Source organism: Battus philenor, unplaced genomic scaffold (genome assembly GCF_028537555.1).
Source record: "Battus philenor isolate CCGP_79_NKW_IND1 unplaced genomic scaffold, ilBatPhil1.0.hap1 SCAF_9, whole genome shotgun sequence".
Classification (NCBI taxonomy): Eukaryota; Metazoa; Arthropoda; class Insecta; order Lepidoptera; family Papilionidae; genus Battus; species Battus philenor.
In genome coordinates, this window is record NW_027181759.1 from 3,511,400 (window position 1) to 3,525,703 (window position 14,304).

Consider the following 14,304-nt stretch of genomic DNA (forward strand, 5'->3'; position numbering starts at 1 on the left):
CCATTAAATATGTTTTAATAGATTCACATAACAATATACAATAGATAGTCCGTGTAAAGCATGCTTGCACAGACTTATTAAGACTAGGGGCCACTCGGGCAAATCATGAACTGATGGCGGGCCGGCCGCCAGAAGTATAGGTAATTAAAAAATTTTTTCTGGAATAGAATTCAATATTTTTCGAATGTACGAGAGTATTATTTTTGCTGTCGGCTGGCCACCAGTATTCGACCGGCGGGCCGCGGTCTGTGCATCCATGGTGTAAAGGAAGCGGACGGTAGTACAATCAACGTACACGTTCAATCATTACATAACTTTACGACAACAAGATCATTACAATAAAGATAAATCAAAATGGCTGACGTATATAATGTGATATTAAAGCCATTGAAATACACTATTACATTTGAATGTAACGACTGCGCAGTTTATTAACACAGAAGATTCTCCTTTCCTATACTACCGACATGAGTCCGCCGTGTATCATGTCACAAAACATATACGAGGATAATAATTTTTTTATATATATACATATATATGTATGTATAACACTTATTTCTACGATATCAAATAATTTAATTTATTGAATATATTTCTTGTTCAGACCAGCGGTAGAGGGCGAGATTGCGATAGGTCGCGGGTTCGTTTCTCGGGATACAATCTTGCATAATTCACACTTTGTGATTTCAATATATAAGATTGCCACTGTACACGAACATGTTTTGAGGGGATGGGAAGCAGAGTACTCTGCGTATCATAATATCATACTACGATCGCTAATCCGCCCGCCTAGCGTGACTTATGGTATATATCCCCATTTATATCTTTGGAGAAGGCCTATTGCCTAACAGTGGGCGTCTATAGATTACAACCTCGACGTATTTATTTCTTTATGAAATAAATACATTTAAAAAACTTTTAAGTTAAACGGTTTTTTGATACCCATATTGTGGTGGTTGTGGAAAAATATGTACCTAGTCCGCCACATTGGAACGGCGTCCATCTTGAATTTTAAATTTTGACATAATCATCGTGTTTTACTAGTGTAGCTCTTTCATTTGATATCCATATTGAGGGGGTTAAGGAAAAATACGTAATCCGACATTTTGTATCGGCGGCCATCTTAGATTTATAATGTTATTGATTTTATTATATTGTATTGTAATCTAAATTAAATGTGTGTACCAAATTTCAGATCAATCTGACAACGGGAAGGTGCCTAAATTTCAATTTCTAATTTTGATCCAAATAAATTCCGTACGGGTCGAACTAAATAAAACCGTTTAAAAAAAAAGTAAATTTAAGCAAAAAAGCTTATGTATATGATATTAATTAATAAACATTTTAACATAGCAATTTTATTTTATTTACATTCACAGCATTCGTTTTTTTTTAATCAAATATTCCAAAATCAAAGAATTGTATTTTTCGTAAAAAACTGCTTGGTCATCCGCTAGATGAAAATGGCCGTGCAGCTATCCTAGCTAATGATAAATCGTTGGACGTGATATATTCGAGTATATCTTGTCACTTCCCTTACGATGTTACTTATAACATATACACATTTTACAAGTCAATTTTCCTCTTATCGTTTTCCTTTTAAACCAACAGATCGTGTCTTTAATAATAATATAACATGAATATTTGTGAAAGAAACACTCGTAGACACATATTTTAGACGTAAGATATTGGAGAGAAGCTTTGTATTCTATTTTTAATCAATTTGGGTTCTTCTGAAATTTCTCACGGCGCTGATTAAAAACACTATTACGATTATCTTCTGCGGTTTATAAACTAATAGTGCGTATTGAAGAAAACCAGAAATATAGCAACGGAACCGACATCATAATTGCAGGCAGTGAATTAAAATTGTCCATCACCACCTACGCCATGTAACAAATCAAATCAAAAATTCATCACAAACATCATTTTTTCAGCTACAGAACTGTAACGTTCTCAGTGCGGCTACTCTCAAAGATTTCCAATAGGACCGGTTGGAAGCGGATCTACATTCAGCGCCTTCCGACGACCCAGGTCATCAGTCCAACATCAGACAGCTTATGCCTTATATACATTGGATAAACGAAAGTTACTTATCTCTGTTTATCGTATGACTACTATTTTTAAAAATATATAAACTGTTCATCTCCATCATCATGCCAGTGTCAAATTAAAAAAAAGCCTAGATGAGAATTAAACATTATATCTATTGCTTTGTTAAAAACACAATTTTTTCTTGTGTTAACTTAAGAATTTTAGTGCAATGATTTCGATATCGCTGCGAAAGAGCGGTTCCACTAGCCGCGAGCGATGACTGACTTAAGACACGGAGCGCCTGAAACTACCTCCCGTCTCGCCGTGTATACACGTAATGTGCGGTACTGATATTTCCATAAAGATGAAATAGCAAAAAATAACTCACCACATTTTACTGGTATGATCAACAAGTGTAAATCAAATTTACTAGATATATTGGCAACCGGAGGCTGGATACCAATTTATTTCGTACATATAAAATATTGACTTTCTCATGACTGTCGTAAAACACTCTTGCTTTAATAGCAGCAATGACGTCACTGGGCACTTAGTTTCATTGGGTATATTGAACGGTAAAAGCAACGACGAAGTTTTGCTTGCTAATTAGATCGTTCGAAGCTCTTAGTTAATGGAAGCTTTCGAGACTTGATTACTAATAAAACTTAATAATATTTACTGACACAGATTTACTTTAGTGCAGTACACAGACGGTGATCCCAGCGTGGGTGTTTCCCCCCCTAGGTGAAATGATGACATAGTCAAGGTCACGGGAAGTCGCTGAATATAGAGAAAGCAAGGCCGGTCATCGTGGCGATCTTCAAAGGAAGCCTACGCTTTGCCGTAGACGTCAATCGGCTGAAGTGATGCCGATGACGACAACACAGATGAGACGGCCTCAACTAAAGTTGTTCCTTTAGACTTACTAGATAATTAACGCAGGGATGATAGCGGCACGAGGGTGCCAGGAGAATTAGGACTCCGCAGGCTGCGTTCATTTAATATTATATACATTCTGATGTGCCGTCATTGGTGATTTTCTTATAAGAAACAAATACATATGAGTTTCATAACTAGCAAAGAATCTGTCATTCCTCAGGATGTAAGGAATCTTTAAAAGATATTAGTGAATGTCATCATTGATGGATTTAGGTCTCCCCTTAGAATTCTACTAGGACCAATTGGAAGCGTTGCGTCCTGTGTTTTCCAACGACCTTTATATGATCATCTGTTAACCTTGAGAGATAACTCACGCTGCGCTTGCCGGAGGTTGTCTATAGTCCAGAACCTGAAGACCCCGGCTGATTTACTAGATGTGCCTTCTCATAACTATATGTCACTATATATATTTTATATATCTAACGGATTTTGGAATATCCTCCTAACTTAACGAAATACCTATTTGAGAAAAAAGTACCAAACTTTTCGCTATACCGTTATTTAAACATTGAATTGAGCTTAACTATAAACCAGTGTTTCCCAACGTGGGGCCCACGCCTCTCAGGGGCGCAATTTAATTGTTAATGAGAACAATTAGAAAACAGAATCTACACGAGTTTAACTCTTTCGCTTTAATAGAAACTTATTTATGTTACATAGGGAAGTGTAAGAGTTTTAGAAAGGCCATGATGGGGCATGGCATAAAAAAGGTTGAGACATAGTGCTATAAACCATAAATGCCTAGTTAAAGACGGAAGTCCTATTAAGAATCTGTGGGAGGGGAGAAATGTGTCCATCGGTTGACGTCTTTTGTCTGAAATGGTATAATCACGAAGACAATAATAAAGCAGCAGGATATGTAAATGTAAAACTCGTTTTAATCTCGTGGCAGCTTGTTTTGTATTGTAACCATCTATTATTGTTTGTATATGTAAATTGTGCTTACATAAGATCGTCGTAGTATCAGTTATAAGATGAACATGTGAGACATATATGTTATTTCCACAATTCGTAGTCGCCTTCATCTATGTTAACTTGTTTCTGCGTGTGACATTATATATATCGATATTGATTCTATGTAGGTGCAACAAAATATTCAAAATGTAATAATATTTAAAACAAAACACTGTTATGACTCTTATATTAACAACGTGTACGTGACAACGATAATATAGCAGTAAGTAATCTTAAACATTCGTCATTCTTGAGCACAGGCTACATATAAATTAAGAAAATACCTTTTTTCACAGCGCTCGTCGGCGGATGCCATTCTGGAACATTCGAGAGTATCGCCTCAACAGCCTGCGTAAGAAAATGTTATTTTAGTTCGTATCACAAAATTGAATTAGTTAACACTTTTGACAAGTGTTAAAATAGAGAATTCCAAAAATAAAAAAAATAAAAAACTGCAGAACTATTTCTAGTAGCGTTAGTTCTGCCACGTTAAGAAAGCAATGAATCATTTTTGTCTGACGGCCTTCTGACGCAACGTATCCAATGAATTCGTTATTATTTAGAATGTCAATATCAATTTCAAGTTGAAGGCAAACATTGAAAAGCAACTGATATGTCATTGTCCTTCGTTATAACTAAACCGGCAAACAATAACGATTATTAACGCGGACCGACTAGTTTTTTTAGTATCGAGAATACTTCGGTGTATACAGGGTGATCGATTATAGACGTGAAAGCTTTAAAGCTCTTTGCTAAAAATCAGCTATATATATTCACCTCAAGCTTTTACACCGTAGAAGACAGACTGTATCGTCATATCAGCCCATAGGACCCCGATACAAAGCATAGGTCGCCTCCAAAGATATATATGGAGGGATATACCATAATAGCCACGCTTGGCAGGCGGGTTGGCGATCGCAATGTGATGTTATGATACGCAAAGTACGCTACCGCCCATTCTCTGGAAACTTGTGACCAGAGCTAATCCTATATAATTAATGCAATTCTTTTGCTCTTTTTCTAATGTCGATTCAGCATATTTATAACTAATCGTAACAAACGTTATATAGGGATTACATTTTTACTATTAGGGGGTCAGAAAAATATATTCGATTTTCTGCACTTGTTACGGGATATTTTATTAATGTATAAACTTAGTAATCCATAGTTTGCTTCATGAGTAAATATTTATATAACTGCATATACATAGCTCCAGCGGCATTTCATAAACAAATATTTACTTTTGCGAACAACATACATTTTTAAATCTCCTATCTTAATATAAGCAGATACTTAATATCTTACCAACTAATAAAACCCCTATCGACACAAATAGTCGTATCATGGATTGATTTCTATTCGCGATGTACTTCAATGCGTGTTGTATATACAAATTTTCCTCATAATCTTTCCTCAATTCTCTTTCAACCGCAGCTTTAAGATAACAAAAATGTAGTCAATCGGTATTTCACATATATCTCCATAGACAGGTTTACAATCGACAATAATGCCTGTATTTGTTCGGAAATTGACACGAGCTGGTTGCAGCGCGTAATATTTATTTTATCGATGTTTTCTCTTGCAAGAGGCCCTCTAGGTAAATGATGCCAGCGGGCGGCTGAGCTTTCGTGATTGGCCTATTGAATGTTACTTTAAAAAATTTCAATTCTCTTGTCTATTTGAAGAAATTAAATCATGTAAATATCTCCTACATAACATTAATACTTCGCGTGTATATTATTAATGCTGTAATTTATTGTGATACGCAGAAATTGAGACGACATTCACACACTCATTCTAAAAAAAAACCCTATAGGACCATATTGACTGTCCAATCAGCTGACTCTTGACAAATTTATAAACCTTTTAATACGCCTTTTTAAAAATATATACAAAAATAAAACTCTGACGTTTTATATTATTCATCATTCTACTTTAAATAATTAAAAATTTGCATTCATTTCTACAAACCAATAACGTGTGAAATATTAATGTAAAATAAATGATAGCGCGGATACGCCCGTCACCAGGTGAACTACTGGCATAAATAAGATCGTGGGAAGACGCTGGATAAGAACAGCAGAAGGCATTTCATCGTGGTTATCTTTAGATAAGGCCTATGTATATACTAGCAAAGGGGGTATATCGGCTGAAAATATGTGTTAAAATGCGAAGGAAAACAACTGGGTCTATTCATAGCTGTTTAATTGAATTTCCGACAATTTCAAAAATCTGCAAGAGCATTACTCAGCCTTTGTTAATTTATTTATTTTTGTTTATGGCCCCTGTGAATAAAATGTTGAGCCACTCATTTATGCTGAAGCAGTAGTGCGAATATCGTACATGTTTTGTTTTCAATGCTGTTGAATTTACTGGGCTGGTGATACCCTAGCCTTTAACATTCAAAGATATTATAAAAACCTCATTGAGTAACTATTTCATATTGTTTTCGTTCTGTACTTTAATTTTACAATAATTTTATATTAAATAAATAATTACGGAGTCTGTAGTAAACTCTGTGTTACTTATTGATATGTTATATTGCCATATGACAATATGTCTAATACCATTAAATATAATATGTGAGACGTTGTTTTTTAAGTCTGTGGCAATAGCCCCGTACCTGCACTCGATTGCCAGTCTGACTTGGCCCCGCGTATACAATATTAAATGAATATAAACTGCATTACAATTTTGTGTATATTACTAAGAAACCCATCACAATATAAACGCAGTTTCGTGGACATAGTTTGGGTAGGTTTATTCGTTAGTCATCATGTAGTGTTTCCAATGTTTAAAAATAAATGTAAAATCATTATATTAACTACCACAAATAAGTTAAGTCTTTTAAGTGTAAAAAGATCCAATTCGACGTGAGCGAGGGACCTAAAATTGTTATAAGACTATGCAAATATAATAAAAGTATATGTAATTTAGGTTATATTAACTTGTAAATGACTTATTTTACGACATCATCATCTTGGCTATAAATAAATTAACATAAAATTTTCGTGTCTTGTTTTAATATTAATAAGAAGCCGTGGGAGTATGAACACAACTCATCACACCACAGCACCTGTTTATAGAAGGCAGCCGCTCGCTCCTTAACATCGAACAGCGTAGACGAACAGAGGTTGGATCCGGATCCATCCTTGGCTCGCCTGTGGACCACTACACAGCTCTACTTGGGTAAAGTGGCTTACTACGTGCGAAAGTCATCATACAATTTGGAATCCATGTGTCCAACTTCTATTTTATTTTTAAGTTCACGGACGCTTCCGCTCCGTGAACTCAGTTCCGATGAAAAAAGCCTCTGGGCTAACAGCATCAACTTCAACCATGTCTAGAGTTTTTTATGCCTACAACAAGCAAACATATTTTATTTTGTACTATGTTATACGAAGATAATGTAAACTTATATTACGTTTTGATGTATGCGTGCTCCTAATTTTGAATAAAATAATGTACAAAAGTCAAGGCTTTACTGTTATTAAAATAAATGGAAACCAAAACGCAACTGCGATATCATTTATTTTAATTATATGTATCAGTAAAAAAAACTGTAGGCAGTTTTATTAACTAAGGGAATTAGTGTTATCGAAGAACAAAACAATGACTTGTGTTTTTCTAACAGGTTATTAAAGCGACGAGTGCAAATTTTATAAAGCTTTTACTACGATATGATAAACAACATTTACAGTGTTATTTTAATACAGACTAATAAATGCATACACATTTGCATATAAATACATCCTGAATTGTGTAACAAAACAAAACAATTATTATGATGACAGGTTAGAATTGTTGTAAGAATCTATTAACAATAAGGTAACTTACAATTATCGAAAACTGCAAATCAAACGAGACCATAAATTACTGAAGAATTTTTTTGTCAGAATTTCACTATGTGCCCCTGTATAGTATACAAATTCTGATGATTGGATTTGGGGAAGGCGCTGAATGCCTATACTATTTTTAGCAAGCTAGAGTACTCCTTAGAAAACATCAACTCTGGACTGTTGCAAAGATTTTTCAATGTATTAAACAGTCGCGGAGTTCTTACGTCTGTAGCAATTTAAAAAACCTCCTATAGATTTTTTCCCAACCAATTCCCGTTAATTGTAAATAACAAGGTAAATAATGACAAAATAACGAAAAAAAAAATTGTTCTAAATATAAATGAGGGTACTTCGAATACTTCACAAATACGGCGACGAATGACAATCTGTATTTATCGCAGTCTGTGTATGTGTGTGACATTGCTCGTTGAACGTCTCAAAATTAATATTTGAATTTGGAACAAAAAAGTTAAATGTTATATGTGTAGTAATTAACATAGGATAAAATGCAATTACTAATAAAAAAGTATAATACACAATTGTTCCTCGTCCGTTGATCAGTCTATTAGACAAAAAGCCTACATATGCAAAAAAAATTACCTAGCGAAAATAATTTATATTCAAAAATTAACAAATAAAATAGTGAGCATCGAATGTAAAATCGCTAAATTACAAATTCAGTCACGTTTTTAGACTGATAACATAATATGGCGACAGTAAACGTAAATACACGTGGAAGTCGTGAATAAAAATATTCAATGTTTTATCGTGTATATCCGATTCGGTCCATGAGCCAGTTTCACAAATATACGAGACCGCATTCTTAACGCTTAATTAACATTTAAAAATCACAATATGAGGCTCTAAACAACCCATTGATATTAACACATACCATGCCATGTGGGGCCTGTACGACCCCCGCTGCACTTTCCGTTCAGGTCATTTGCAATTCTCTTTGAAAAACAAATGAATTGTAAGGTCGAATATACTTTACACTACGTATGCGTACGTAATGCATATTAAAATTCATAACTTTTCCCCTAATTATATCTTTGCTGTATTGAAACATTGTAAAGCATACATCTTAACGTAGAACAACTTTTTTAATTTTTAGAGTGTGGGTCGTATACGCCCCACGCAGCCTAAATGAAAAATCTACAAAAATTGCTGCGCGCAGAACGTGTTAAAAGTTGGTAAACAATTGTTCGTTACCATAACGTTTATACGCATGATCAGAAAATTCATTACTGCCCGCTTAGCAACGCATGTTTTTTTTGATACTCCACTACCGCTTGTAATTGTACCTTGTTTTTACAGCTTCGAGTATGAGCAGCAATGGATGTAAAACTAGAAAACCTACTCGTGCGATAAATAATTTTATAGATTTCGCATACGTAATGGTTTCGGCGCGTTCTTTATTCAAAACGATCTTTTTGCTCATATGGCTTCTTACAAAATGGTAAATGAAAGGCACATTGTAGTGAAAGTATTAAACAAACGATTCATACATTTTTTTTACAAGAAAGCGCAAATTTTTTTTTTAATAAATATAATGTTATCTTTCTATTTAATACAACCTAAACTATCGACTCAAAAAGTAGACATCGACATTTAAAACTCGGAGTTTGATTTGGCAAGTCGAATGTTTAATTAACAAACAATCTTTTACAGACAATCGGCTTAATTACTACCGACTCAAACCCGTGCCAATTCACAAATGTCACTTGGGTAGCAGTGACAGTTAAGTGCCAAAACTACTAGAGAGTGGGAGAGAGAGAGAGAGGAAGATAGAGATAAATGTAACTATATCTTTCTCACAGGTTTTAAAAACTTCTTCGGAATCTCACCTGAGCAGCAGCGATTCTTGTCTCCCAAGCGGGAGAGCGAAGGTACTTCATGAGCCTGCCCAGTAGACGATGCAGTTCCTCGGGATGAGCCTTCTGGACCTCGCCCAGCTGACGCGCGGCCGCCCGACGGGTCGCGGCGCCGGCACCAGCCTCCAGCAGGACAAACAGACGGTCTAGCCTGCATCACGAAACTTATTAATACGCATGGCATTATACACAAGTATAATACATCAAGTTAGTATTCACGTGACTAGCACGAGATAATATTCATCTTTTTATCGAAGTGGCGAAATCGACCCCCCCCGAGCGAAAAAAAAAACCGAGCGAATCGAACATTGCTAGGCGTTGTTTATGTAATTAGAGCACTATTTTTTTTTTAAAAAAAGTTAAAAAAATTATAATCCCGAATCTATAGAAGAAAAAAATAAAGCGCAGTAAAAAAAATAATTCCGTTTATTATAGTTTAAAAATATAAGATTTAGGTCACTAAATAGTTTAAGTAGGGACTTGGGTAAACACTAATAAATACCATCAAGTAAACAATTGTGACACTCAAAAACTAAAACAAAAAAGGGAAATAATAAATGAAGATTGACATAACAAAACATGATTATTCCGCGACGTTTAACTTTTCACAAAAGGTCAAAAACAGTCAACTTCTTTGCCTTTATACAATTAAAATAATAGCTCTAATGAATTGATAGTATAATTATTTTGTTATTAGAAATTATGTTACTATTCTTATGTAAAAAGTGGATAGATCACTTTCTGGTCGGATGTGACGAAAATATCAATGTACTAAACTGTTAGGAATTATCACGTTTTGAAAAAGTACTGCGTATCAGAAATGTGTGACGTCGCGTTTTGTTCCGATTTTGTTTATTAATGTTTTTAAAAATGGAAATATCTTAATTTGTTACCGTGCATGTTTAACATACAAAGGGATTACTAAATACCCATCAGTTCCCGCTAAATACTTTCCTTACTTTTATACTATTTAACAACTATTTTATCATTTTAACTATCTCTCAGACTGTTCGGCCTTTTAACTCTGTAAGTTATGGGTGTATTTTGTTGGGCTATAAGTCGAAAGAGGAGAAGACAAACTACTTTTCTATGTTTCTAAACTAAATTTTAATCGGTTTTTAATAGCACGTTTTTTTGTAAAGATGCACTGAAGTTTATAAAACGTAAAAAGTCTTTTTTGTATCGTTTCTTTTGGTTAAACACGATTGTTTTTAAGATTAGAAAAGTTAAATCACTTAGATTCTATTACTGGTCATAACCTTATCTTAAAAATAATAAAAAAGAATATATTGTAATCTTATATTACGTTTTTAATTTAACAAACAACTCGAATAAAAACAATTTTACTGGTAGACAATTTAATCACTATTAATAAAAAAACTGAAACATATCAGACCATGGTGCCCGTACTAAAAATTTTTCATCCACCTACACTCTTCTACATAACATCCTGTATAAATCCATGTACTACATTAACTCTTCCTTTAATCAGTCATCGAACAAGTAAACAGAGCTGATGTAAAAATTGATACGCAAATCCCACCAGTGTTGACTTAGCGTTTTATACATAGTTTTGAAATACAAAATCATGCGCAACACCGCATTGCGTTTATCTTGTATATCATTGGCGTATTACTTCCACTAGCTACACCAAATTTTTTGTGCACTAATTTTAGGCGACGAAAGTTGGCTTGGACATGGTACTTCTCTGAAATCTTTGAAGCTTTACAAGTGTTATTTTGCAATTTAAAAATCATTAATTCATCCACAGCAATGAAATTCTTTCAAACTGAATAAAAAATGTTTTAAACAGTCACAAATATAATAAGCCTATTTGATTTGATGATCGCTTTTATTATTTTAATTTGATCGATTAAATTTCAAAAACTTCATATTAAGATACCATATATATATATATGTATATACACATTCATGTACACATACTCATACAAGCATACATATCTTGTGTAAATATTGGAGTCTTAAAACATTTCGTTTGGTCTACAGATAGGTTTTTTATTTAGACAAAAAAGCTCAAAGTAAATGTAAATGCAGAAAGCCTGTTAATTCATTAACTACATTGTACTGTATTAACACTGTGATATAATTGCTGGTGACGTGGTGTTGTCGACATCCGTTGGCAAATGGATTCTTATAATGGAATGTCCGGCGTTAAGGGTGATCTCACACTGCAGCGCATCACTCTACAGTCGACAGAGTGAGGCAGCGTTCGCTATATCTACTGTACCGAACGACGAGCAATCGGTATTAAACAAACGCATGTTTATATTCGTACAAACCATTGATCGCGCCGTGCGATCTAGTGTGAGATCAGCCTAACATCACGAGTTGCGTTTAAAATTCCTGGCAGAAAATAAAATCTAAAAATACTGGCAGTCGATTACCGATGGACAGATCTAATGGCAACAAAAGGGGATGATTTATACTATTAATTACAATACATTACAATTACATTACTCATAATTTATATTCTAATCTTCAAAAATAAAGGCATGTTTACATATTTTTATTACAATTAAGAATAATGTCAGCCAGCAATAAAACCACGTCCTCGGTTTAGCCCATGGATGCCGCTGCTAGTCATAGGCCGCCTCCAAAGATATCTATGAGGATATATTCCATAATCGAGTAGCTTGGCAGGCGGGTTGGCGGCAATCTGTGTGATATTATGGTACGCATAGGAATATGCTGCCCATCCTTTAGCAACTTGTGAGCAGTGGCAAACATAAATCATTAGTGCACAAAATGTGAATTATATAAGGTTGTATACTGGGAGTCGGACCCTCGATTTACGATCGCAGGCAGTTTTAGTCCTTACCTCTGAGCTGCTCGTACCATAAAATCTGATTAATTATTAAATATTTTTACTTAGATTTAAAAAAAATTGATACTTGCCTTGACGTCATATTGCTGTAGTGGCAACCTCTTTTTCTTGTTGATTATGAGCCCTGAAACAAAATAAATTAAATTCATTAAAAATCATATTTTTGACGCAATATTAGGAATAATACCGAAAAGGAGAAAGAAGAAGATAGAAATAAATAGAACACATTGTAAGCGCCATCTAACTAATGGAGCAGACTATGAATGGAATTGGTGATGGATTTTCTTTGCTTGTAACGGTAAGCATCTTCGTGACGTCAATGCTTATCGCCAAAAAGTTCTGTCAAAGCATTTCTTTTACAGGCGTTGTTGCAGGAAAGGTACCGTCAACTATGGCGATAAGAAATATATATTTTTGAAAAGATATTTGATCTATACGTCTTAAATTTTAATATTACATAAATAAACATTTAAATACGCATAAGCATAAACTAATTGATTCGGTTTAGGAATTTCGGTAACAAGTTTATGCCTGTTAGTGAGCCAAGCCATTATTTACGCAAACAAGCTTCTCTTGGTTGTGATTATAATTAGATTATTAAAAGACATACGTTGAATTTTTTTTCTTGTAAAGAGGGAGGTAGTTCGTAAATAATTCACCGCATCACTACAAGTATAAAAACTATGTCGACGTATCTACATTCACTAATGGCAGGAAGTAAGACAAAGTTGTTTTAATATAAACATTGCGTCACCAAAGTTTCATTACATCTTCATTTGTACCCCGCCTACGTTAAAGACAGATCGTCTAATCGAGTAACGCACACCGTAATTCTGCTGCCATTAAAAAACAATTAAAATTTAATGTAGGGGGATGACGGTCACGTCCGCGGAACAGCATGAAAATATTCGACGAACATAAACTTTAATATTCTTCATAACAATTGGTTTCTAGGGATTTTTTTTTATTAAAATATTATGATGAAATCATAACAAGTACACGTGTACGTATTCACGTAATCTACATATGTATATAAATAAAAATGAATCACACAATGTGTTGCTAAGCTGAAAACACGAGAACGGCTGACTTATTCATATTTTCGACACGAAAAATGTTTTTTATGCAGAAAAAAGAGAAGATTGGGTGGAAAATTGTAAAATAACTATTATAATTAAGGCACCTGTCCACCTAAGCAAATATAACGCCTAGCATAAAACCACATGATGGATGGAAATTATATTTGCCTATGTATGTAAAATAAAGAACTTATCTTTGTATAATCGTTGTTTATTATTAAAACGTTAAATCAATAAATAAAGCGAGTACTCGAAAATATATTTCTATTGGCCATTTACCATTCGTTTGCCTTAGCCATGATCTGCTCAGGCTGCCCTTCTGTCTTAGGACAGTTATGTCCGGATACGACACAAGTTATATTATTTTTTATATATTAAAATACACTTCAAAATTAAAATGCAAAGTATTTTCTCTGAATTTACTGCAGATTATAGACAACAACGTTGCGTTAAAAAATTTCAAGGATTTGTTCCCGAACGAAAAATACAGTGTATCCAAACTCCAACGCGTCGCGCGTACAGTGGTGGAACTATAGGGTGTGCGCCTGGAAAACCTTTGGCATATGGGAGGTTAAGTTTTGATAGTACGATTCTTAGTAAGAACACCTATTTTTTAGTAATAAAATTACAAAGAATTTAACAATTAAAATTTCGAGGCCAGAAACACAATTAAATGATATGAACAAAAACTTTTTTGTTTCGATGCAATCATTGCGTTTCGAAACTAATAAAAAAAATGA

At 34.2% G+C, this 14,304-nt stretch overlaps 1 protein-coding gene across 1 annotated transcript in view; it reads right to left on the reverse strand.

The window, feature by feature from the left end:
• Hel89B (histone acetyltransferase 1) overlaps positions 1–14,304 on the reverse strand; it is a 51,699-nt gene that overhangs the window by 28,730 nt on the left and 8,665 nt on the right. Inside the window, exons 2-4 of the mRNA XM_068775616.1 lie at positions 12,557–12,609; positions 9,614–9,791; positions 4,212–4,275 (exon numbers count right to left, since the gene is read on the reverse strand). Coding sequence (XP_068631717.1) covers positions 4,212–4,275; positions 9,614–9,791; positions 12,557–12,567 — 253 coding nt within the window. The 5' untranslated portion in view covers positions 12,568–12,609. The remainder of the gene's footprint in view (positions 1–4,211; positions 4,276–9,613; positions 9,792–12,556; positions 12,610–14,304) is intronic.